At 44.3% G+C, this 26,978-nt stretch overlaps 1 protein-coding gene across 1 annotated transcript in view; it reads right to left on the bottom strand.

The window, feature by feature from the left end:
• LOC144767997 (alpha-2-macroglobulin-like) overlaps positions 1 to 26,978 on the bottom strand; it is a 190,053-nt gene that overhangs the window by 41,957 nt on the left and 121,118 nt on the right. Inside the window, exons 17-26 of the mRNA XM_078651388.1 lie at positions 21,845 to 21,935; positions 17,765 to 17,885; positions 13,515 to 13,743; positions 10,627 to 10,753; positions 7,027 to 7,145; positions 6,784 to 6,835; positions 5,825 to 5,911; positions 4,620 to 4,796; positions 4,296 to 4,374; positions 3,160 to 3,316 (exon numbers count right to left, since the gene is read on the bottom strand). Coding sequence (XP_078507514.1) covers positions 3,160 to 3,316; positions 4,296 to 4,374; positions 4,620 to 4,796; positions 5,825 to 5,911; positions 6,784 to 6,835; positions 7,027 to 7,145; positions 10,627 to 10,753; positions 13,515 to 13,743; positions 17,765 to 17,885; positions 21,845 to 21,935 — 1,239 coding nt within the window. The remainder of the gene's footprint in view (positions 1 to 3,159; positions 3,317 to 4,295; positions 4,375 to 4,619; positions 4,797 to 5,824; positions 5,912 to 6,783; positions 6,836 to 7,026; positions 7,146 to 10,626; positions 10,754 to 13,514; positions 13,744 to 17,764; positions 17,886 to 21,844; positions 21,936 to 26,978) is intronic.

The following is a 26,978-nucleotide window of genomic DNA, read 5'->3' as shown; positions in this document are numbered from 1 at the left end:
TGGAAGTGCCTTCCCAGTGTATGCCTGTGATTGGAGGGTCTGCCTTTTTGCAGTATTTTCCATGTACTGGTGTTCGGTGCCCTTTTGTAACATGCACACAACACTCTGCCCTTGCAACACACGGCTGCTACCTCTCACATGTCTTTACCTTTGATACTTGCACAAGTGCCACCTTGCCCATGTAACGCTTGTTCCTGAGCCTGAGTGTCTAGCACTTATTCCAGGACTATACCTCTAATTATACTCTGTTTTCTCTTATAACTGCACACTTGTCCCTTTCATTTCCTCTTGTGCACTTTTGACTACCTCATGTATTTTGGTTGCTCACAATTTTTACTCAAGTATTTTGTTTGCTCACGATTGTCACTATTACCTTTACTACCTCATGTATTTTTGGTTGTTCATAGTTTTTACTACCTCATGTATTTTGTTTGCTCACAATTGTCACTATTACCTTATGTAAGTAACGTATGTTTTTGCAACCTGTTCTTTTGTAATGTTTCACATTATGTTTAATTTCTGTTCCTAATGTGAAGCGCTCCGACGCCTTCGGGTAAAGTCCGCGCTATATAAAAATGCATAAATACATAAATAAATAAATACCGCCTTCGGGTAAAGTCCGCGCTATATAAAAATGCATAAATACATAAATAAATAAATACCGCCTTCGGGTAAAGTCCGCGCTATATAAAAATGCATAAATAAATAAATACCGCAAATCAAACATCCTCGTCACTCTGCCGGCCTGCGACCAGGAAGTCAGGCAGGCCGGCGCGACAACCGGAAACAGGAAGTAGGAGGGCGGGAGCCTACCCCGCCTCCCACGGAAGAGCCGCGATTGAAGCCGTGTTTGGAGCACCGGAGCAGGCAGGAGCCTACCCTGCGCCCCGGTGCCGAAGGAGGGAAGAAGAGTCCTGCTGCCGGGCCCTGCAGCTGAGGAGAGCCGCCGCACGAAGGAAGCCGGTGAGTGGGTTGCTGAGCAGCGGGGGGAGCATGTGTGTGTGCGCGCGTGCGGGGGGGCGGGCTCGGTATGTGTGTGTGCGTGCGTGTGTGTGTATGTGTCTTGGAGTGCGTGTGTGTGACTGTGGGGGAGGGGGTGTGTGTGTGAGCGAGTGTCTGTGTGTGCGTGCGTGCATGCAGAGGGGTGGGGGCTGCCTGTGTCTGTGTGTGAGCAAGGGCTGTGAGTTACTCTGCGCATGCGCGGGTCAGACGCGCGCTCCCGCGGTGAAAACTGCAAAGGAAAAGCGCGTGTCAGATTGGTGTCCACATTCATAAATACGGGCAGCATTAGGTCTGAAGCAGACACTCTCAATGCTCACGCATTGAGAGTACGTCTGCTCGACCTAAAAAGGAACACATTGACAATTGATTGTGATGGAAATTGGGAATACATCCTACTTATTCGGATCACTGGGTGAAAATATTGTTTCTTCATTAATTGCAGAATGGGATAAGGGGTGAACTCCCAGCCTGCTTACTTTTTTGTATACATTTTTTTAACACAATGATACATAATTTTAATCTAAATTATTTCAGCATTGAAAGGTAGACAGCACAAACATTTGGATTTGTTTCCGACATTTTTTACTATTTTATCCAGGTTTCTTTTTTTATGAATATAAAATCAAGGCAAAAATGACATGCCACCATATCAAATTCCTTTTAGGTCTGGCCGTACAGGATAGCTGCCTTCACTCCTAGTGTTACTGAGGGCCCGATGTAGGTAATCCCAGATTACCGATTCTTAAATACTGAATCATACCGATTCGGTATTTAAGAACAGGCAAATGGGATGTAGGTAATTTTTCTTAAATAATTACCAAGTCGGTAAGTTTCGGTAATTACCGAATTGGTATTTACCGATTCGGTAATTGTCATTCATTCCTATGGGCCTGGTGGCCCATAGGAATGAATGTCCGTTACCGAATCGGTAAATACCGATTTGCTAAATGGGGGAAACATTGAAGGGTGGCAAGGTGTCACTTTGACACCCTGTTGCACCCCTCAAATGTGTATGGGTGCACATGTTGCAGACATACATGCCCTAAGGGCATGTATGTCTGCAACATGGCACTGTTGGAAAAGCAAAAAAAATGCTTTTTCTAAGGTTTTCATTATTTACCACCAACTTCTAGTTGGTGGTAAATAACGAATCCTAAGATGGGAAAAGCACTCATTTGAGTGCTCCATACATTTCAGATTCGGTAATTTACCGATTCGGTATTTTTAAGAATCGGTAATTTACCAAATTCTTAAATACCGATTCGGTAAATTACTGAATCTGAAATGAAGCCACCTACATATGAAAAGCCTAATTCCGGTCAGTAACGGCCGAAATTCGGTAATTTCGGCCGTCACCGACCGGAATAACGCTTCCTACATCTGGCCCTAAATAAAAAGCACAAAATTGCTTTTTAAAAGGTATTCGGAATTTACCACCAACTAATAGTTGGTGGTAAATAACGAATCCTTGAATGTAAAAAGCACTCACTTGAGTGCTCTCTACATTAAGGATTCATTTATTTACCGAATCGGAATGTTAAAAATTCGGTAATTTACAGATTCCTTAAGTTACCGATTGGGTAAATTACCGAATCCTACAATTTGGCCACCTACATCTGAAAAGCCTAATTCCGGTCGGTAACGGCCGAAATTCGGTAATTTCGGCCGTTACCGACCCTAATTAGGCTTCCTACATCTGGCCCTCAGTGCCATGTGGCAGACATACATCCCTTAGGGCATGTATGTCTGCCACATGTGCACCCATGCACTATGCAGGGGTGCAACAGGGTGTCAATGTGACACTCTGCCACCCTTGTAGGTCTACCCCCTATTACCAATTCGGTATTTACCGAATCGGTAATTCTCATTCATTCCTATGGGCCTCCAGGCCCAGTTCACCAATCCTCTGAAAAGCAGTGAAGAATGTACAGAAATTGACAGTGCATTAAATTAAAATTTCTTTATGATTCTGGGAGTCAGATATTTATCTTCTAGGATTTACATGGCCTGCTCAGGAGTGTAAAGTCTACCAAACCTTACTCGCTCAAAGGCCTTGATTGCTCCATTTTGAGCAGACCTATGGTCCATACCCTTAGACACTCTCATACACAAAGACCTGTTTCACCCCACACTAGAGCCGCCTGGGTAACCAGTCACCTTCAAGGCGTTGTTGAAGAGCGACCCGACACTCTGGAAGCAGCCGTTATCCTTCTGATGGGACGCGAGCCAGTGCAGGGGTTCGGATAGCTGCTTCTCTTCTATGAAAATGTGAGTCCTGGCCTGAGCGAAGGACTTGAGCACAAAGGCTGTCAGCCTGAAAGAGAGAAACAAAGACGGAACACTTTTCTGATGAAGCCTCAATCTTCCGAGTTAAACTCTTCAAAGGCACTCCAAGGAGCTCAACAGGGAAAAAGGAAACTCCACACTCTTGGGATATAAGGCAAATACTTATCAGTGACATCAACAATGGTGTCCTATGGTGACACCTAAAGAGGGGTCTTTTGTATGTGTGAACAGTACTGCTTTGGCCTCTACAAGACAGGAAGGTCTTCAGAGCAAGAACAAAGGGGCCGATTACGATGGCGGAAAATCCGCGACCGCCGGGCCCGGCGGTCCCAAATTTCCCACATTCGTCCTGATTATTCCCACCGCCAAATTAGGATGGCGGTGGGAATAGGAAAGGCACCACGGCGGACAGAAAGGACCGTCTGCCGCTTTTCCGCCGGTTGACTCGTGGACCGGCGGAAAAAGGGGTTTAAGATGGTGGCGGTGTCTGAAAGACACCGCCATCCATATTATGATGCAGGCTCAGAGCAGCCTTTCCATGGCTGCATTGCAGCCATGGAAAGGCTGGCGTTTCCTGCTGTTTGGATGCATGATGCAGGCCCCCATGGTGTGGGGTGCACATGGGGGGTACCTATGGCACCGTGCGGTGCCTGGCACGTTGTGCATGTATATTTTACATTGCGGAGGGTGCTGCTAGCAGCACCACCCGCCGCAATGTAAAATATACAGGATGCGCCTGCCACACTGGTGGGAGCATCATAATTGAATTGGTGGTAAAGCTGCAGCTATTGTGTGCAGTCCCTTTAGGAGGTGCGATGGCGGGCAGACTTTGTCAGCCCGCCATCGTAATCGGCCCTAAAGATCCACCGATGACATTGAAAGACAAAGTATTAACTTTCTAAGGTTTGCCATTGTAGGAACAGAGAGTCCTGAAGTCTGGGTCGACCCCAGTCTTGCAGTCACATAAGGGAAGGTACCTGGGTTGCTAACCACTGCTACCGACTCACCAGGTGTTTCCCTGCCCAGGAGGGCCAAATGCACTGTAGCTGCCATCGTGGTGCTTGAAACGCAGCTGCTTTTGGTACCCTAGGGGGAGGAAAATAATCAATACTTAATTACATATTGTCCAAACAATGTAAAATACAAGACAGTTCTAAGGACACCCTCCCTCTGTCAAAATCTGATTATAGTCTAGCGCCCTGAACCCTGAAGAAGGTGCTATTTTAGGGCTAATGGCACCTGTCTCCTCTGTGATGTCTTTGATATGAGCACAAATGCACAATCCTTCAGTTCAATTAATAACCGACTGGATGGATAATTCCATCACTCACCGCTTATCATGTACTCAGTCGCCTTGGATTTTATTTCATCGGTCAGTTGCCCGGTTTTGTTCAAATAATCCAGGACATAGATGTTGGGGGTTAAGAGGGCTATGTTCTGCTCGCCGCAGCCAGAGGGCATCTGCAGAAGCTTGCGCAAGTTCTGGATGACGGTTCCCATGAGGTCCCCTGCAGGATGGAGAAGGTTCGGAGGTCTGATAAATCATCTTTTACAGTCTAGCATAGCATTACACTGCCCCATCTATGTTCCTATAGACTTTCCCTCTTACACCACTCATAATATTTTCTGAACACATTCGCATAATCATCCATCGCAATGTGTTGCGCTTGAGAGACACATGATATTGGCACTCTTCACATGATCATCCTGTTAAGAGCTGACAGCACGTGGTGAAAACAGGCGGGTTCCAGTACATGCGTGGAGAGGCTCAGCATGGTTTTAGGCCATTCCAGGTTTCCCAAAATCTCTAGGATGTAGTAGCCGCTGTCAGAACTTGTGTGTTTTTGGAAGGCAAAGTCACAGGTTGAAAAACACTCTCTGCTCATTTTGGCTCACCCAGACCAAGGTTCATCCAGACTCAAACTTCCAACCCTTTCCAGGGCCCTGTCCTCTCTAATACCCCAACTTTGCTCTCCATAGGCTCATATGGTGAAGTGTTTTACAATGGCGGTAGGCCTGGCACCACAGAAACTGGAACTGTGGTTCTGAACTTTCCCCAAGTTGCTCACTCAGCATGCTCTTTTATAAACATGGTTGAGGTGGCTTAGCTCTGTTATAAGACACTGATTATAAATTCATGGCTTTCTTTCTGAGGTTTGCACAACACCATTGAAGGATGTCCTTCCCTAATTAGGACAATGTTGCTTTAAAATATGTGTCTCTTTTTAAATGTCTATCATTTTCACATTCTGAGATTACATTTTGTTGCAAACTTTTCGTGCTCTTGTTTTAATTTGACTCTGCTGCAAACAATATTTGACTGAAATTTAAAATAATACTACCAGAATGGAGAAGACCTTTTGCTCAACCAGAAACCATTCACCAATTGAGAGCCTTTTGACATTTGTGTGGTCAAAGCAGGAATGAAAGGGTAACCCAGAGGATGCAGGGTTGATGGAACTGATGGGTCAATGTAGGCGCCTTCACATTCTACGACAGAGACAGGAAGGGTGTTAGGGTCTTAACGATCACTTACCAACAACGGAGTAATAGGCCCGTGAAGATCCTTCCACCATATTCTCAGGAACCTTAAGGTGAATCTTTTCGGAAACAGGGCTGTCAGCTAAAAGATAACATAAGACATGATCTGGGACATAGGAAGTGTTTTCTGATTTGGTGTGCCAAAGGTTGGAGAGGGCAGCTGTGCTCACCCTGATTTGCAAATCCTCATTCCTTGCCTTCTTTGTGAGGATTTGAGTTTATGTAGAGTTTGAAACAATAAAGTCCAAACTCTGTAAATATCACATATTAGTTTTGTGAAGCAATTCAAATCCTTGCATTATAAGCTAATATGTTTCTGAATGCATTTAGATTTTGTTTACTGCATGAAACATTGTTTTCCACACCTACAATTGTATGTTGAGCAGGTGCCCAACAAAGAAGGGAAGAAAGCATCATGGTTAAGGTTTGGGAGTGGGGCTCTTTGGAGGGCTGTTTGGGGCCCATTAGTGAAATAGATAAGATGCAGATCACTATTACTACAATAACAGAGGGTAATGGAAGACAGAAACAAGACTCATTAAAAGAGATTCATGGGTTGTGGAATACCATAATTTCGAAGAGAGCTTAAAGTAAGGATTGAGATACTTTGAACAAGATGTATGTAGGCTTCAGAACAGAAATGGCAGATGGTGGTGGAAAACAAGACTACGCTACATTGAAAGACCTGTGTGTGGCCCTTAGTGGTGGTATAGCATAGTTGCCATGGGTCAGAGATAAAACGCAGCATCAGAAATGTGTCATAACAGAGGATGCTGCTGCTTAAAATTGAAGTACATTACTTGAGCTTTGTGTGGGTTTCAGTACTGGAATAGCCTAGGTGCCAAAGATCAAGACTAAATCAATTTGCAGAGCTCTAATCTTAAAGTGTCAAGTGTGTGTTTTTTGTGAAGACAAATTTAACAAGGTGATACCCATGAGATGTGATTAACCCACCTTTTGCACAGATCAGAGCATTGACAGTCTCTTCCTTTTCTATCCCTTCAGGCTGAAAAAAACACACAGGGTAGACAATTAAGATTTGTACCAGACAGAAATAGAAAATTGAGAAAAATTGGGAAGGTAGCAGCAGGAAATGTCGGTTTATATCTGGGAGGTCACTCAGCAAGAATTTCATGCCAGATAAGAGAAACATCCTACTGAAATAAGTATCAAGAGCACACACAACCCCTACATTACCTCCACGAGAAGCGATTTGATGACTGTATCCTTCCTCTGCACATCGTGGGCAATAATTAGGTTCCCGCACAGACCTTCTCCCTTCAGTGTCTCGGCGCTAACTGTGAAATTCACCTCCCCTGAAATAGACAGCAACAGAAAAAGGCAAATCATTGCGACAAAGAGAAGGAACAACAAATCAAAATATCTTCCTCTAAACCCAAGCCAACGTTTGAGATTCATTTAGGAGGACACATGGCTCGATGGTGTTTAGATCATTGTATTAGGAGTTTGGAGAGGTGTGGTGCAGCGACCAGGGCAGCTGACTTCGGAGCACAGGGTTCACGGTTCAATCCCCAGCTCTGGTGGCAGCTCAGCTCAGCACCATATGACTCTGGGCAATAGCTCACTTAGGGCCCGATTACGATTGCGGTGAATCCGCATCCTCCGGGCCGGCGGAAGCCACCGCCGGCCCGGAGGATGCGGATTCACCTCTGCGTTGGGAGAAATGACCCCCCGCCAGATTAGGATGGCGGGGGGGTCATCTGCAGACGGCAAGACCGTCCGCCGCTTTTCCGCCGCGAGACCGCAGCGGAAAAGCTCTAATATGGTGGCGGTGTCGATCAGACACCGCCAGCCATATTAGGATTTGCTTAGGGATATGCCTTTCCGCGGCGACAATGCCCCCCTGCATTTGCATGCACGAAGCGGTGCCTGCCGCTTTGTGCATGCAAATGCACTGCTTGCATTTTTAACATTGCCGCGGGTGCTGCTTCAAGCCGCACCCGCCGCAATGTTAAACATACAGGATGTGACCGCCAGGGTGGCGGTCACATCCTAATTTGCACGGAGGGACCGCCGTTGCCCCTGTGGACGGTCCCTCCACCTCTGGGGTGGCCGACGGACGCCATTCTAATAGGGCCCATAATTTCCACGACGGCCTCCAGCGCCTTGAGACCTGTAAGGGTGAGTAGTTTGCGCTTTACAAATATGGATTTGTTATCTTCACGGAAACTTCTCCTTAATAGTTCTTAGAAGAGAGATGAACATCTCTGTTCCAGCAGAAATGTCTCCATTCCATTACAAATTACCTTTACGGCAGGCAGCAGAAGGAATAAGGTGGAGATTAGAAGACCCTTCTACTCCATGAGGATTTCCTTACATTGAAAGAATCTACTCATATGAACAGGGAGACAATCTGAGCATCCCTCTCTTTTTGGGAATATAGGGTCTGAAGAATAAATATGGCATTGAAGAAGCCTTCAGTTCACAAAATGTTTGGGATTGTGACTACAAATAAAGATGTGAGAAAACTGTTTTTACGACCACTATTTGTAAAATACGGAATAAGGTCACGAGCTCAAGCCATTGCGCTACTGATAGAATAGGAAAATTTGGATATCGCATTTGCACTAGGAAATTATATGAAAGGTATAAATCGTTTTGCAAGGGAAAAACTTAAGCAAGGATAGTGATTTATTTATCTTTAAACCCACCCATTCGTTATATAAATTCTTAAAGATCAAAGATAGCTGTAGACCAAATGGTTTTAATCTACTGCTGCTAAGGAGGAATGATTGGGGTAAAGTACCCCTTTGAAACTTCGGATCTATGGTATCATTGTTTAATTATGTTTTTTTGAGGCTTTAAACTTTTTAATCAAGTCTATAAAATTCGAAACATAGAGGCTGCTAGGGGTGATGGGGGATACGGTTTTATTACAGATGTATTAAACAAAGCTGTCCGCAAAGTAACTGATTTTAAATGCTAATGAGTTTTCTTGGTTGTGTTTTGTTTGGTTTTATGTATTTATAAGATCTGTGGAGTTTAAAGACTATGGTCTAAATAAACAGAGTTTTATCTCTACAAAATACATTTTTCACAATGTTAAAAAAGACCTTTTGGAAAGTGATTCCAACTTGTAAAAGGGGTTTGTCTTGAATTGCCATGAGACATACCAATGGTTTGTGACCGCAGCTGTGGCCGTATACTTATGGTCAGATGCCACCCCTCAATTTACAAAGTGTATGATTGAGCTCCCTCTATGTTTTCCCAGCATGCCAACTTGTTAAAAAGCAACACATGTGCCTTTAATGGGCACCAGCAGCTTCTAGAAAAAATGTTGACATTTTGGGAATGCAAAAGCAGGGGGCTAAGGTCCACTGTCCCTCACAGGCCTCTAGATCTGCTTTTGTAGACATTCATAGAGGAAGGTAACACCCAACTTGCCTCACTAATATTCACAAGGCTTTGAAACCCTCTAGGAATATACATTAAAGGCCAGATGTAGATAAATCGTATTTACCGATTCATAAATACCGAATTTTACCGATTCGGTATTTATGAATCGGTAAATATGAAGGTGGGAGATGTAGGTATTTCTAGAAATAGAAATACCGATTCGTTAATAATCAGTATTTGCCGATTCGGTAAATACCGAATCGGTATTTCCTATTGATTCCTATGGGCTGTGAAGCCCATAGGAATCAATGGGAAATACAGATTTGGTAATTACCGAATCGGTAAATACCGATTCCTGCCAGGGTGCAGGGGGTGTTACTTTGACACCCTCTAGCACCCCAAATACAGGCATGTGTGCCATGTGGCACACAGACATGCCCTAAGGGCATGTCTGTCTGTCACATGGCATAGGTGTGCATGCACACATGTGCATGCACACCTGGATTCGGTATTTTACCACCCAATTGGATTGGGTGGTAAAATACCGAATCTGAAAGGCCTTTGGGGCTCTGAAGAGTCCCACCTACATCTTGCAGTTACCGAATCGGTAAAATTACCGATTCGGTATTTTACAGAATCGGTAAATTTACCGAATCGGTAAATTTACAGATTCTGTAAAATAAAGGCCCCTACATGCCAATTCCTAAATACCGTCGGTAACGGACAAAATCGGCCGTTACCGACCGGTATTTGGGCTCCTACATCTAGCCCTTGGTGACTTGACTGATAAGTAAATGAGTCACGTTGCAAAAGATACAAAACATGAGCTTCGTACTTTGACCTGTCCTTTGACGGATGAGGCCCTCACTGTCAGGATGATGCTCAGCTGATGCAATATTCTAGCAGTAGAGTGAAGATCCACATTTCCATCTACTCCAATGAGATCATTTCTTTTCCCACCAAGAGCTCCACTAACAGAAGGCTGTAGTTCCAATGCACAAAAAGGATTCAAGCTTCTCTTGATTAATAGGAGTTGTTTTATCAGTCTCAGAACTTCTCTGACAAAAGACAAGCCACGGTAAACGTCGTTTACAATGCGGTGTTTACACCGCACGACCATTACCTCGCTGCCATTACAACGCAAGTCGTTACTACGACTTGCGCTGGATGGCGCTGTTGGTTAAGAAATATTGTAATTTTATATTCCAACACCTTCCCTACTGTTACAAGGACTGGTGTTGGAATATAAAATTATAATAATCCTCAATCCGCGCCCTCCAACGCAAGTTGTTGTAACGACTTGCGTTGTAAAATCCGCGATGTAAAGTACTGCGATCAAAATGATCGCGTTGTACTGTCATACATCCGGCAAGCCACACCAGGGAGAATAAGTGATGCTATGAGCGCCCGATCACAGATCGTATTTGAAATAGTCCTTACCAAGGGCTCTTAGGGTGACGTCCCAGGAGACCGTGACCCTCTCGTTGGCTGGAACGCAGTATCCCTCCTCCTCATTTGCAGTAGGTTCTGCATGGTAGTCTTCTGATTTATCCATGTGGATGCTGACCTGTCAAGAAAAAGACAACACAGACATGAAGGCCTCCCCATTAACGAGAGCACTCCCCAGAACCCTCAATCTATTCCCTGATCCCAGAATTTAAAAATTCCAGAAGCCAAAAAACACTAATCCTGAGTTCCGGAGCAGCAAGCTACCTGGTGTAAAGCACTCCAACTTCTCATTGGGGTAGTAAGTACTATAAAATACAATTGCAATGCCATACAAATTATAACCCATAGTAAAATTAAGTGTAGCACTCAACAGTCCGACAATCGTTGTTCATACAGGCTGAAAAATACCTTCACTCCTTGACACTATTATACTCACATATGAGGTTCTGTGAATTCTGAACCCTTGGGTTCCATTTTGTGCATGGTAGCCATTTTGTGGTTGCCCTCACATAGGCCTATGACGGTGGCTGAACAAGTCTTTAAAGACATGTAGACCTTAGCTCGAGTTCATGCTGACTCGTTTGACCAGAGTGAACTGACCCTGTTGCCTGAAGCTGACCTTGTTAAACCAGTTCCTGCCCTTTAGCTGATCAAGATTGAGGATCAAAGCACAGGACATTGTAGAGTTTGGTATGCACACACACACACACACCCCTTATCCTGTTTCTTATCTGTTTCTGTTCCTTCTTTTATGGTCTGTTTATGATATGGGTTGTGGTCCTTTTATTATGGGTTTGTCCGGCTTGTGTAAGAAGGAATGTTAGGCATTTTGCATGCTTGCAAAAGCTACGACTGCCCCTTACTTGTATGCTGAAGTTTGTAACCCTAAACATATAAAAGGCCTCTGTTTTCTGTATTCTTCAGACTACCTCATTCAGTTGCTACGGCTTCTGTGTGACGTGGCATCACTTATTAAATTTAATAAAGAGGTCTTTTCATATTTTCAGCTTCTGTGCCAAGTTCTTTTTTATTAGTAAGTATTCCCTGAGAATGAAGAGTATATTTACATAAGACAAAGCTGATAATGGTCAAAGCCACCATCCGGTACTAAATCAGTGACACTATAAATCACCAACAAGTGTCTGAACAGGCATGGAATAATGCAGCTGACCAACGGAGGATATTAATTTAGCCCACCACTGCAGGTCCCAATAGGCTACATCCTATGATCACTTCTTGACATCTCAAAATGCGAATCACATACGAGGTGATATTACCAAAGTCCATCCCCGAAGATTTCTCCACCATTCCTCCCTTTAAACAATGCCTGCTGAGGACCAAACACTTTAAACAGAATATCCCAGAATGGATATTCCAGTGTAATATCCCTGAGAGAGGTGTGGCACTGAGAGAGGTGTGGCCCAGCGGCCAGGGAGGCTGACTCCAGAGCGCGGGGCTCACAGTTCGATCCCGAGCACCGGAGGAAGGTCAGCTCAGCATCATGTGACTGAGCAATAGCACTCTTAGGGCCATATGTATCAAGCACTAATGCGTTCGCAAACGCCGAAATTCGCCAGAATTTCGGCGTTGGCGAACGCATTAGTGCAAAATTGTATGTATCATAGAAATCTGCGTGCAAAATTTGCGATTCTTTATTTTGCGATTGGATTTAAGGAATCACAAATTTTGTGATTCCTTAAATGCAATGTATGAAGCATAAATAAAATGCAAATTGGCCTGAAGGAATCGCAAATTACCAACTTCAAGTTGGTGGTAATTTGCGATTTCTTTGAAACATTCACTTTTTTGCATTTTTCAAAGTGCAATGTGAAGCACATACATGCCCTTAGGGCATGTATGTGCACCACATGTGCAACCATGCTGATTTCAGGGGTGCAACAAGGTGTCCTTTGGACACCCCTGCACCCTTGAAATTATTCTCAATTTGCGATTCTCAAATTGCGAACCACAAATTGAGAATAACTTCCCATTCATTCCTATGGGCCTCCTGGCCTATAGAAATGAATGGGAAAGTATTCCTTAATTGCGATTCGCAATTTGCTAATCGCAATTAAGGAATACTAAGAAATCGCAAAAAAAATTCGATTTTGTACATACATCCCTATTTGCGAATCTCAAATAGCGATTTCAAAAAAAAAAAATCGCTATTTGAGAATCACAAATCAGCTTGATGATACATATGGCCCTTTATCACCCTGACGGCCCTCAGCGCCTTGAGACCCTTACGGGTGATTAGTTTGCACTTTACAAATAGCTGTTTTTTTAAATCTGGATAAGTGGACCATGAAGTTGAGAAATTCCACCAAGGGACTTGCAGAGTTGCTCAAAGTGACACGTTTACAGCAAACCATAACCTGAGTGCTGTCGCTCACACTTCTTCACCTATTACACTTTTAAGCGTTGTGATTCATAACATAACTGCACCGCAATGGCCCTCCCAGTTGACATAGAGGCACTTTAATGCAGTGTTGTGATTGGTATGAACGCAGTGGTTCGGTGCTCAGATGGGGTATGGGAGGCTGTGCATATTCCTCACCAGGCTGTGCATTACATCCTGGTGGGGAAGTTGCAAAGTGCGCATGATTGTGTGGCCGGACCAAGAGGGCCAGCCAAGCAGTCGAACGCACTAAGGGAGTACAAACACCTTCTCGCACACCTCTGGCCAGCCCGAAAGCCACTGACTGCAATAGGAAAACTAAAATGATAATAATGACACGTTATTATTTTATTTTTCCTTTTGAGCAGTGGGGCGAACCTCCTCCACCTTAGCGAAAGAGCTGCCACTGATGCCAAAGAGTTTTGGTATCTTGCACTTTGCTTAATAAAGTTTGGAGAAATGAACAGAAAAATTGACTTACTCGTATGCTCTTGTCGAGGTAGTTGAACACGGTGACCTTCAATTGGAAAGCCTCACCACGAATGACAGAGTACGGAAGGGTCATATCGGTGAAGAAGGGCTGGAAGGCAGTCAGAGAGGTGGTGGGGGAGAGGCCGAAGCCGGTGTCCGGCGCCAGGCAGAACGCGCTGGCTTTCCACTCAGTGATGGTGTCTGGGATCGTGTACTGGAGTTCGATAGTTCCTGTGTCACTGATAAGAAATTAAAAAATAAAGATTTACTAAAAAGTATTCTCAAAAGTGCTTGTGCAACACATACTTCCAATCTGTAGAGTATATATAGGGTAAGAGCAAATATATTACAGTGATTTGGTACTGGAACGGCAACATAAACATCTATACCCAATTGATAAAGGCGGCAGAAGTTTTCTGTTTAAAAGTTCTCTCTCACTTCTTGCCTTCCAAGCGGCACCCTATGGTCCCTTCATAAGGCATCACTAACGGGAAATGAAGCCTGGAATACAGGCTTCCTCGCCCAGCCTTGACAAGAGCAACTAAGACTGTCTTTCTCAAACATGTCAATCAAGCACGTGTTTGTTAAGCGCAACTGCTCACCATAAGGGTCTCAAGGCGCTGGGGAGGAGGGGAGGTGCTGGTTCCAGTCCATCAAGGAGGGGGTCTGTCGAGGAGTCAGGTTTTGAGGTTTCTCGTGAAGATGGGGAATGATGTTGTCTGTCTGGGGTGGAGCGGTGGGGCATTCCAGGCTCTGGCCGCGAGGAAGGAGAAGGAGCGGCCTCCCGATCTGGTCTTTCTGGCGTGGGGGACCACGGTGTAGGAGAGCTGAGCTGATCATAGGGCTCTTTGGTGTGCGTGGAATTTGAGTCGGCTGTTGAGGTTTGCTGGTCCAATGTCATGGAGGGCTTTGTGTGCATGGGTGAAGATCTTGAAGGGGATTCTAATCTCGATGGGGAGCCAGTGGAGTGTGCGCAGGTGCTGGGAGATGTGGCAGTGTCTTGGTAGGTTGAGGATCAGTCTTGCGGCGGCGTTCTGGATGTTTTGTAGCTTGCGGGTGAGGGTTTTGTTTATTCCGGTGTAGAGTGCGTTGCTGTAGTCGATTCTGCCGGTGACGAGGGGGGCGTGAGTGAAATGTCTTTCTGTGTTCGAGGGGGATCCATTTGAAGGTCTTACATAGGAGGCGGAGGGTGTGGAAGCAGGAGGATGCGACGGAGTGGATCTGGCGGTCCATTTTGAGCTTGGAGTCTAGGATGATTCCTAGGTTGCGTGCGTGGTCTGTGGGGGTGGGTGGGCTTCCAAGGGCGGGGGGCCACTAGGTGTTCCAGACGTCTGGGTGTGGGCTCATGATGAGTACTTCTGTTTTGTCAGTGTTGAGTTGTAGGCTGCTGCTTTTCATCCATTTAGCGACAGCTTCCATGCCTTCTTGGAAGTTGTCTTTGGCTGCTTTGGCTTTGTGGGATAGGAAGAGGATGAGTTTGGTGTCGTCTGCGAATGAAACAATGTTTAGTCTATAGGTTCTTTCTCACTCATCAACATTACTACAAGCTTTCCGAACTGATTCTTCAAGAGCACCACAAGCTTAACCTCGCTGTCTCACCAACAGAAATAGACTCTTCCCTAATACATCATACCCGCTGGTACAGCAAGTTCCTCACACAGCCTTAAGACTTCCTTTCTATCTGGATCACAAACAGGAGTACAAGATTTCCTAATACAGCTTCACGAATGGAAGTATAAGATTAGCCTCAGCCGGCAACCCCTTGAGACACTTCAGTAGGTCAAACCTGATGATAGTTTTTGGGAGAAGCTGACAGAATATACTGGAACATGCAGAGTTTGGAGCAACAAGCAGCAGGACCCTCATGTTAGGTCCCATTTCAGGATAAAATGTGTAATAGGCAATAATTATCACACAAAATGAATTTGGTATTCTTCGGTGTTGATCTTTATTGTGTGTGACAGAAAAGTAGGGAACTTGTATTGGGGGCCTGGGTGCATATGTTTTTTAGGTGGTCCTGTGTCTGTGGACATTGATGTAGGACAGGCAGGTGTGAGTGATATTGAGCTGAGGTTAAATCAGGGGAATCATGTGTCTTACTGGAAGGGGTGTCCGTGAGCAATGGGGAGAAGATGTAGTCTTACGGTTAGAGCAGTCTACCTCGAAGCTAGGGAGCCGGGTCCGAGTCTCGGCAGAGACGCTCAACATCCTGTGATTCTGGGCAAATCACTTAATCGCACTGTGCCTAACAAAAATAAATGTGTCCATCTGTAAGAAACTGATGCTCATGTAAGGCACTCTGAGACCCGATATCTTCGGGTCGAGTTTGCGCTATATAAAACTCTAAAAAAACACAAAAATGGTGTTGGTGAAGGTGTTACAGGTGTAGGCCAACTACCCTTCTTATGGCTTGTAAGCTGAACCTATAAACCACATATATTTGTTAGACTATTTTGTTCAATATTTTGTTTCTTGAACCCTACCATTTTCTTCCAATTGCTTGGGCTAGGGGTAAGTTATTTTATTTTACGTTCTTCCTTTTCAATTGCAAAGGGTTAGGAAGGGCTATATCAGGTATTGGATAATGTCCCTGAAGCCCCAGATTGGTGCAGTAGTATCCTCCTGCTTCTTTCACCTCCGCAGAAATCCGGAAAGATCTGTAGATTTTTGACCACCGAGGCCCTCACTCTTGTTATCCTGGCCCTGGTCAGCTCCCGCATTGACTATGCGAACTCACTCTACGTTGGCATCCCAGCATACCAACTTCGCCGCCTTCAGCCGGTACAAAATCAAGCAGCTAGGCTTATCTTCCATCAACCTAAGCATCAACACATCAGCTCCTTAATGAAAAGTCTCCACTGGCTCCCGGTGGCCAAACGCTGCATATTTAAACTGGGTTGTACCATCTTTAAAGCCCTCGCTGGCCAGGACCCAGCCTTCATCTCCTCTAGGATCCACCTCTATGCCCCTGCACGTGAACTCCGCTCCTCCCATCTCAACCTGCTCACGATCCCCTCCTTTAAACAGAAAAAACATGGCGGCCTCAGATTCTCCTTCCTGGCTCCTCACCTCTGGAATTTCCTCCCGTTTGAACTCAGATCTGTAACCTGCTACTCCCAATTCAGAACACGTCTTAAAACCCTTCTGTTCTCACAAGCATATGAGTAAGCTTCCATCTCTCTACCGCTGCTGCCACCCCGCTGTTAGCGCCATGAAACCGTTCGGTGTAAGTGCGCTCTACAAATACTTTTAACATAACATAACATTCTTGGTTTTAGATGTTGACTAGGGTCATTGTCTGGTGCCCTTTGGTTGCATTAGGAGTATTCAAGGCCCATTAGGACGGCAGGTGGATTGCCCCCGCCGTGCCGGCGGTAGGCACTGCCGGCCGGTGGGGGTGATCTGCCCGTCATCCTCACTAGAATGACCCCCCACCATATTATGATGGCTGGGGGTTCCACGGCGGACGGGAAGACCATCCACCACTTTTCCGACGGTCGACTTGTCGACCGGCGGAAAAAGTTCCTGCATATGGTGCCGTGTCTGCAAGACACCACCATCCATATTAGGATGCCGGCGGTCAATTGCCTTTCCACTGCAGCGTTGCCGAAGTGGAAAGGCATACGGTCCTTGCATTGGTGCCCCCCAGGGTGAAGGGGGGTAGGGGGGCACATGGGGGTACCTATGGTACCCCCATCATTGCCATGCCACACAATTTGCGATTCCTTAAATGCAATGCTTGAAACAAAATACTACGACCTGGCTTTAAGGAATAGCAAATTACCACCAACTTCAAGTTGGTGGTAATTTGCAAATTCCTAGAAAAATGCACTTTTTTGCATTTTTCTTGATGCCACATGGCGCACATACATGCCCTTAGGGCATGTATGTGAGCCACATGTGCACACATGCATATTTCAGGGGTGCAACAGGGTGTCCCTTGGACCCCCTTGCACCCTTGAAATTGTATGCGCAATTTTTGAGTACCTATTGGGTACTCGCAAATTGTGCATGCAATTCCCATTCATTCCTATTGGCCACTAGGCCCATTGAAAAGAATGGGAAGTTATTCCTTATTTGCGACTCGCAATTTGTGAGTCGCAAATAAGGAAAGCATAGGGATCAAAATTGTATTACATACTTTGCATTTTGCGAGTCCATAATAGTGAATTTGTAATATTCGGTATTAAGGACTCGCAAAATACAATGTTGATACATCTGGCCCTAGATGACTGGTAACGAGGAAGTAATGTTACTTACTCAGTGGTCTTCAGATCCCAGATCCAGGTCTCAGGGAAGTAGGTCCGAACTGTCTCTATCGCCGATTCCATGAATGCATCATCATAAGCACTCTCAGGTGAAAATGCCATCGGGTGGGCTACTGGGAAAACAAAGAACTTTTGGCATAGAAGCATGTTTGAGAAAAAAATATATTATGCGTTGTACCTTGGAACGCAACAATATTTGCTCCTGGAAATGCAACTCTGTGCTTTTGATATCTTGTTGCACACAATTCACTGATAAATTCAATTCTGGGTTACAGACAATACCTCTATATAGTCATGACCTGTTGTATGCCATCTTTTTATAGCTGATTCCAATGTGTTTTAATGTACGGGATAAATCACCTGACAACATACGTATCATATGTATTCACTAAAGGCATCTGTGAGCAAACAGAGAAACAGCTACAGACATCACCAACCCTTTATGCTGCAGTCCAGAAACTCTGTGTGTTGAAGTGAGATGGAACATGTCACAAACCTCTGCTGCTAAGGGAGCTGTTTTTTTTGGGGGGGGGGGGGTGAGTGGGACCTGTCAGACCCGGGTGCACCTGCCCTCTGACCTTTTTAAGACGTGAGAACTTCCTCGTGTTGCTGCCGCTTGAACATGTTGCAATGGGTTTAGTTTGGGAGTGGTCCTCGGAGTAGGCATGGGACTGTTGTTTTGGAGTTTGCCTTCCTGCATGTTCAGTGCCCTGAAACAGCCCTTTCATCTGGAAGACCTCAGTGGTTTCTGTTTTCTTAGATATACACTGAAACAATGTGGTAGAGTTGTGTGTAGTATTATTTGGAAAGTTCAGCACGTAAACTGGCTCGTATCCCAGCGCTTAAGGCGACATTAGCCAGCCGTATGAAAGAAGACTTCTTAATTTGTGCTGGTGTTTATCGGTGCCTGAGCGGTGCAAATCAGAAAAGTATTACATAAAAGTGATGTATTATAAAATATGATAGATTTGGGTCTTCCATGCCATCCATGCAGCTTTAGGGGACCTGCAATAGTCCAAAAAGTCATAACTGTATGAGTGTGATCACTAGAAGGTAGAAGGTAAAGCAGGCACTAGCATTTGGAAATAGTGGTAGGAGTTGCGGGCGGTGACAGCTTCTGCAGAATCCTGAAAAATTATTTGGGCTCTGGTACTGATTTTTGCAAATTAAGGGCCCGATTAGGATGGCGGTGAATCCGCATCCTCCGGGCCGGCGGAAGCCACCGCCGGCCTGGAGGATGCGAATTCACCGCCGCGGCCACAGAATACACCCACCGCCAGATTAGGATGGCGGTGGGATTGCGGTGGGACCAGCGGCGGACGGCAGGTCCGTCTGCCGCTGACCCGCGGGGTGTGGAGGGCTTTTTGGTGGCGGTGTCCGCCGTGGAAAAGCATGTGGTCTTTGGGGGCCCGTTGCGGGCCCCCAGGGTGTCGGGGGTGCACATGGGGGTACCTATGGTACCTCCCAGCATTTACATGCACAAAGCGGCAGGCACCGCGCGGTGCCTGCCGCTTTGTGCATGTAAATGTAAAACATGCATTTTTAACCTTGCGGCGGGTGCTGCTTCAAGCAGCTCCCGCCGCAAGGTTAAAGATACAGGATGTGACCGCCAGGGTGGCGGTCACATCCTAATTGCACCGGAGGGACCGCCGCTGCCCCTGCGGACGGTCCCTCCACCTCGGGGGTGGGGGACGGACGCATGTCCGTCCGCCATCCTAATAGGCCCCTAAGTACTCGGAGGGCCAAATTTGAACAATCACGAAAGCCTCATAATACAGCATATCACACCCACACTACTGACCATCCTGCTGACACTACCAGAAATCAAACTCTGGGGCGTGGCAGAGTCCCTGAGACAAACTCAGAGAGGCCCTATTGTGAGGGTTCTACTAATGACAGAGCGTGTGCTATGGACATGTGTATCAAATAAAAGATAACATGTCATGACTTAACATAACATTATATAACATAATAAAAAACTCAAAATGACATTTTATTGATATTTTGGCAGCACTCCTAAACAAATTGCAACATGGCATCGTGGAAGGTGGGTATAGCAAGCAATAATTGTAGGAGACTGGACTCTTATCAACAAAATATATCGTTTGGGCTGAATAGTTTATAACATCACCTTTTGATGATGCGCAGGCCCCCTACTAGTCAGTACCATGCCCATCACACACAGGCAGGTTCTTATTGTTCCAATCGTCCCTCCTGTTCAGGTGGGGATTATCAGTCAAAATAAGGTGGGAAAAAATACATTTAGCAGACATTTTGAAAATCCCACCTGACCAGGTCAGAAGATTGAGCGCCTGCATGCGACTGGACATCTTGAGGTGCGTTGTGTGAGCTAAGATTGCAGATACAAAGGGTGCTGGTAGTCATGATTCAGGAGCATTGATGCCATTGTGTGTGGACTCAGAAGTGGGTTGGCCAGGGTAGCTACCTGCGGTCCACCTTTGGGTCACACTTCTCTTGAGTTCAGATTGATCAGAACGTCTAGTAATTATGGAGCTTGACCTCCTTCGCGATCGACAAGCTGATCGGAGTTCACCTCTGGACATCTTGTCCTGTCCCCAAGTGTTTAAATGTGTTCATTTTTACTGTCCAGGGATTAGACAATCACAGGTTCCTAATTGAAGTTAGAGTTCAGGTGCCTCAGGAGATCAGTCTTGACCGTCCAAGGACTTAAGCACAATGGCTTGTAGCAGGTCGAAATGAAACTTGCGCGAGTGAAAGGTTTTTTTGCAACCTTCACTAAATTCTATGGCAACATTTGTTACTTTACAGGGTTCCAACATCTCACACGTTGCTCCTTGTGCATAGAAAATTCAGAAACTTCCAGAGAAATATCTTGTATACATTTTCAGCTGGGTTAGCAGTAGTAAACACCATATAAAGACAATTACAATTATACATTTGAATTTACATTTATCTTGCAAATGTGGAACAAAGCTACACTTGGGTGAAGGTAAACAGGAAAAAAAGGTAAACAGGGAAAAATTGTAACCCTGCATAAGGGTTAAAATCTGCACCTTTGCAAAGCATTTCCCACAAAAAACAAAACAAAAAAAAAAACACTTTGGTCTCCTCTAGTCAGTACTGAGCTTCCGCATTTGAGCTAAGTATGTAGCCTTAGGGCTGAGTTACCAGCCACCATTCAGAGGTCAAGACTGAAGGTACATTGGAATAGCTAATTATGTGACGACTGCAATCATATGTTAGAGAGTTTTGCAAATGATAAACTTTGGTGCCCATGCTGGATACTCCTGATGAATATACCTCTTTCACGCATTATTTTTCCCCACAGGGAATTAAAACGCAGTCAATACAACAACCGAGTTGTAACCACGCATACCATTACCCCGCAAGTCGCAACATCTCCAGTCTGTGCGAATAGGGAAGGTGTTGAATTTTAAATCCGATTCAAAAAGGGGGTGGTGATGGACAGAGTATCTGAGTTAATCAGAACCATCCCCACCCCCTTTTATGAATCGTTTTGGCCACTACAGGTGTGGCAGGGTATGCTCAGACATGAGTCCCTTGCTCACTGCACCACTAGGATTCAAGCAAGCCGGGCCGAAGACGGCTGTAATGCCAGAAACCGGTCCCAGGAAGCTTGTCTCCTTTCCAGTGAAGAATTGGCTTGGTAGTTTGGTCTGCCCTGTTCCCATGAGGCATGGGGTCAGACTAATTTGCATATAGCCAGGTTCTGAACTGGGGTGATGCAGTGAGCTAAAAAACGGGGATGGATCAAGCCCTGATCTTTTGACTGGGTATGAGTGCTCTGATTAACTCAGATACTCTGTCCATCACCACCCCCTTTTATGAATCGAATTTTAAATCCAACACCTTCTGCCCCCTCCGCAAGTCGTTGTTCCGACTTGCAGAGTAATGTTATGCGTGGCTACAACGCGGTCGTTGTAACAACCGCGTTGTAATTCCAACTCTTCGTGTACCACTCCTAATCCACAGTAAGTCTAGATTTCACATATGAAAAATTACACTTTGATGCACATCCCACCCTGTTGAGATCTCCCAGCATTGTTAAGAAATATTTCTGTTGCCTCACCTAGATAATCTGATTCATAATCAACGGTGTCGGTGGAGCATAAATGTGGCTTTCGGAATTCACCGTTGGTCACCACCTTCAAACCCATTCCCTGAAAATAGAAGACATATCATTTAGTTACACCATCTACACAGCAGACACTACACCTGGGAGGGCTGTCTTCATTCACAACATGTTCTCATGATCAAAAACTAGCACTTAGTGAAGTGAATCCGAGCTCTGCCCTCCCCAGGGCTGTCATTACCTGTGGTGACATCTTTCACTCTAGAAGGCGAGTCCATTGTTTATGTCTTCCCTGGTGACATCATAAATTCTGAAATGAAAATCCCAAGTGGGACTTCTGAGTGGATCCCCATGTCTTTGGGTGCCACCTTGGAGTAAGCAGGTGAATCCCATGTGGATTTCCTGATCTCTGCCCAAACCCAACAGTCAGTGACGTGGATGAAGAATGGGCAATAGAGTGTTTTGGAAAATGGATCCCATTCAGAGGAAAAGGCTGTGACAAGTGGGATGGCACACCAATTATGTGCACTTCATGCTAATTACAAGTGATAGGTGTAACCATTAGGCAGGGCCACTGGAATTATGAGATTCTGCATCTGCGGCGGTTTTCACATAGTTGTGCATTTGCTTTTTTGACACATAGTACATCTTCTGCTGCATAATCTACAGAGACCCAAAACATAGTTCCTAGCTCAAATGAATCAAAGTTACTAAAAATACAGTAACACGTGTTCCTTCACACTAGAAAGCTTTTTGCCAAGGTTGACTGGTCACCTTTCAGTTGCTTATTACTATATTTGAGTATTAAATTGGAACTGGGTAAAATGTTTTTCCAGACTATGTGTAAAAATGTTAAAAGAATGAAGTAATACTATCGTAAAATGTTGAGCATTACGCTGCCTAATTTGCCTTTTTTGCTGCATAATTTAGTCAACCCTGCTGCAGAATGTGTTCCTCTTCTGCTGCAATATTATTGTAACCCTGCCCTTATACAATAGAAATATGAGGAATGGTGTAGAAAGGTGTAAAGTAGGCATAGCAGGTTCAACTAATAGCTCAACGTAGTAAAAGAAAAGTCTTACACACGCCTCATTTTGAGTACTCCTGAATTCCATATTTGGCCGGAAATTCCCATGGTTGGTGATAAATGGATTGTTATAACTACTGTGGTACAATTGCACACTTGATACCCCTCCCCCAGGCCTTTAATCCCTTGCATGCTGTGACGGAACCATTCCGTCACGAGCCACGGTGGTGGTGTGCTGGTGACGGAATGGTTCCGTCACGGCCCAGCCGCCGTGACGATGATTACGCGTCTGTGCTGAGTGTTCTATTAGGTGGGCGGGGCTGTGACGGAACCATTCCGTCACAAGCACAGTGCCACTGCGGCTCGTGACGGAGTGGTTCCGTCACGAGCATGGCGGCGCCGCGCGGCCCCCCTTCCCCCCTAGCGCCAAGGGGTTAAACAGCACATCTCTGGCAATAGGTCCCTTTGGAGAATGACCCAGAGCTGGGATGGGTGTAAACACTGACTGCCGCAGTAATTCCTCATTTCCCAGGGAAAAACAATGGCACTGATGGAGCGAGATTTAGAAATATATTTATTTCAACTCGCAAAGTTAAACTTCCATAATGATTAATAGTATTAACGTGAATGGAGTGTGATTTACTAATCAACCTAGAATAAAATTGCAGATCACTACACGTGGGAAACTAATATATGTGCTCATATATGTGCAATTATGTGCAAGGTGCTTGTATGTGAGAAATAATAAACTAATCTTGTCTATTGTTTTGTCAGTATTAAATACGACTGTTTTATTAATGGCATGTGCTTATTTCTGTGTGCTCATGTTTTGTCTTTTGGTTTAAAACGTTGCACAAATCTGTTTGTTGCTTTATTTGCTTCTGCTAGGTAACAGATTAATGGGTTAATAGTTAGCAAAGGTGGGTGGGTAACAGAACAAACTTTATTTCGTTCATTAATTGTTGTTTTATGTTTGTTTATGCATTAGTTTTGCAAATGGGCCTGATGAAAATGGCTGACAGTGCTGCAGCTTTCAAGACTTGACCAGAGAAAAGCTTTCAAACATGCGCAGAATAACTTGCTGAGCTAACAACATTTATATGCAGAAATGATTTTGGTCGAGTTGAACGTGTTCTTGGTGACATTTCCAAGGACAGGATATTCAATGTCCTGCCAAGATTAGGAAGTAAAGTTTCTCCCCGGTTAAAGTATAATTTTGTGGAAGCGGAGATGATGGTGAAACTAAGAACAATAAGGGCTATGATGATGCCCCAGACTTGGTCAGGAGTGCGTGACCTAAATGTGGAGTGACATGGCTCAACCACTTGAGAGGTCGGATTTTCGGAAAAAACGTCCGATAAAAGATACTTTAGTTAGTTAGAAAAGTTATATAAACTGACCTCTTTGGAGGGAGGGCGCTTTCCGAATCCAGAAGGGCGTGTCGTGCTGACGGAGTTCTTTGGAGCACGTAAGGATCAATAGGGCTAAATGACTTTACAATTTTCATTTTTAGGTGAAGTGAGTTTTAGACAGGGAAGTTCGGGTTTAGGTGATGGAAAAACTGTTTATTCTGTATTAAATCATGCTAATTGACTTTGCTTGAAACGGTCAGTTCAAATTGCTTTTCTTCTAAATGCTGCTTAATAAAAGATTCTAATTAAAAGGCACTTTGAATAAATAGTTAATAAATGAGTTTCTGGAAATACAAGCTGGCCTTGTTATTTCAAGAGTTTAGTTACCATCAGCAGACCCATTTGCCTTAGTGGCTTAATTAAATGCAGAATTACAAAAACCATGGTATAGTCATTATACCGCAGTTGTATATAAATGTTTATGAATAGGTTTTATTAATTAGGTCACATGATTCAGTTGCTCAAAATATGTCATGTTAGTTTATGGGCCTTGTGAGTGATTTATGATTAATGGTGAGTATTGTGGAGTTGGGTAGCGTTGCTATGACATATTTTCTATAGGGGCGCTGGATCAATTCTCTGGTAGCAGAGTTACGGTTGCTATGGTAACCTACATGCTACATGATAATTACATAGGATAATTACATAGGATCGATGTTTAACATATGTTGAGCTTGTTCACATGTTACATGTAGTCGAAAGGTTTTTTCCAGTAGCGTGAAAATTCCTAGCTAGCCGCGGCATTTGAGTGGTGTAACAAGAAGTGAAGTTGCACAGTGCATTTGTTCGGTTTCAAAATAGTGGTATTATTATCACTAGTGTTGTGGGCGTACAACACAAGTTTAGGGATTCTAGGTGTGTGTGAGAAAGAATGTATAGTGAGGATTGTCTATGAAATCGTAGCTTTCGAGTATAGGGACTCGGAGCCTGTTTTAAAACTCACTGTGAAAAGAGTAGTAGAATTTTATCCAAACTTGAGTGAAGGGTAAGGTAGTGTCGCCTATTCTTACTGGCGAATGTGGTTTTCTATGGTTGGTTAAAGTCCTGCCAAGATTTCATGTATGTGTGGTTAGGGAAATTTTCCGTTTGACGGTGCATAAATGATTCTGTAATTTCGTCCGAGTCAAACCGTTATTACCTGTTAGAAGGTTAGAGTAAAAGTTTACTTTATCAACGAATGTATATTCTGTGAGAGTAGCGTTGTTTATTCCACGCTAAAGAATACCTGAATGACTGTAAAAGCTATCACTTTATTTTAGCGAAACAGACAAATGGTTTGTTCTTTGTTATTAATTGAAAATCATTGAAAAAGTGTTCTTAAAATGGCGCTGTGAAAAGTTTTTGTGAAGATGGGGTAAGCGCTAGGAGCGAGATACGAGAAGCTGCAGCGGCTGTGTACGTCATAGGGTCCGCACTGTGATTGGCTAACATACGTCACAGCTAGCGTGCTGATTGGTTCACGTGACTGAGTCAAGCTGTAGGCTGATCGGCTTTTCCAGAAAGCAGCAATTCTATTGGTTGAGCAAGGTGGTGACTTAGCTTGTTGGTGTGTTTCGCGCACGGATTGGCTAGTTTAGCGGAACAACCAGGAAATATCCACGATCATTTTAAATTGAACGGATTTCATTAAAACATGAGGTATTATTACAGAAAGGAGGAAAAGAAGCTTACTTGGCTTCAGAAATTAAAAAATGTACTTTCACCTGATATGACTTTCCACCTCGCATCATAATTTTCTTAAGTACAAAACACCCGCAGTCTATATGGAAGGTGAATATGGTTATCATACTTTTCTTTGGTTTGACGTTTGGATGGATATACCAAGAATGAAGGTGTTTTAGCTTGGCCGGAGGATGGCTCATTTAATATGACAATTTTGAAAAACGAGAGAAAAAATGATGGCTCTTGTGCCGAGACCAAGACCTACGCAATTTGAGGCTTTGGTTGAATGGGAGGATGAGATGTTTGAACTACAGCGGGAAAGCAGTGGTATAAAAAGACCTCCAAAATCATCAAATTTTAAAAGAGAAACTCATGAGGATAGAATGCGACGATGGAGACAGGCAGACATGTGTGATGGTCTTTATCCAGTGAGAGTAATGATTGCTGAAATACCAGGTCAAAAGAATACCCAAAAGAAAAATAACGTTGAAGAAAGTGATTTGGAAGAACCAGTTTTAGAAGAAATTTATTTGACTAATAAAAAACAGACACCTTTAAAACCAGCTTGTTCATGGTCTACTCCGATGGTTTCTACAGGAACCACACCAAGTGCACCTCCATTAAATGAGGGATCACCCAGATTATACCCGAATAATTCTGAATCTTTTGAAACTCCTGAAAGGTTAGAGACGAGAACTATTTCTAGTGTATATGGTGAGAGTAGAAATTTTCCTGAAACCCCAATGGGAAGAGGTTTCTAAAAATTCAATGGGAGCTGGTAGAGATGAGGAAGCCCCAAGTACTTCAGAACATTTACGATCAAAAAAAGAATTCGACAATTAACTAAAGGCATGGAAGCAGTGACAGTTCCACTAACGATTGGTCCTGTTCAGCCAGTATTTGATCAGGGAGCAATTAGGAATCCAGGTTTAACAATTCCATTAAATGCAGAAATTCAAAAAGTGCCTGAAAAAGTTGTATTCAGATTTAACTGAAATTAATCGAGAGAAAACAATGAGGCCTGATTTAA

The sequence above is a fragment of the Lissotriton helveticus genome, chromosome 7 (assembly GCF_964261635.1).
Source record: "Lissotriton helveticus chromosome 7, aLisHel1.1, whole genome shotgun sequence".
NCBI classification, from domain to species: domain Eukaryota; kingdom Metazoa; phylum Chordata; class Amphibia; order Caudata; family Salamandridae; genus Lissotriton; species Lissotriton helveticus.
This window is presented reverse-complemented; position numbering and strand designations above follow the sequence as displayed.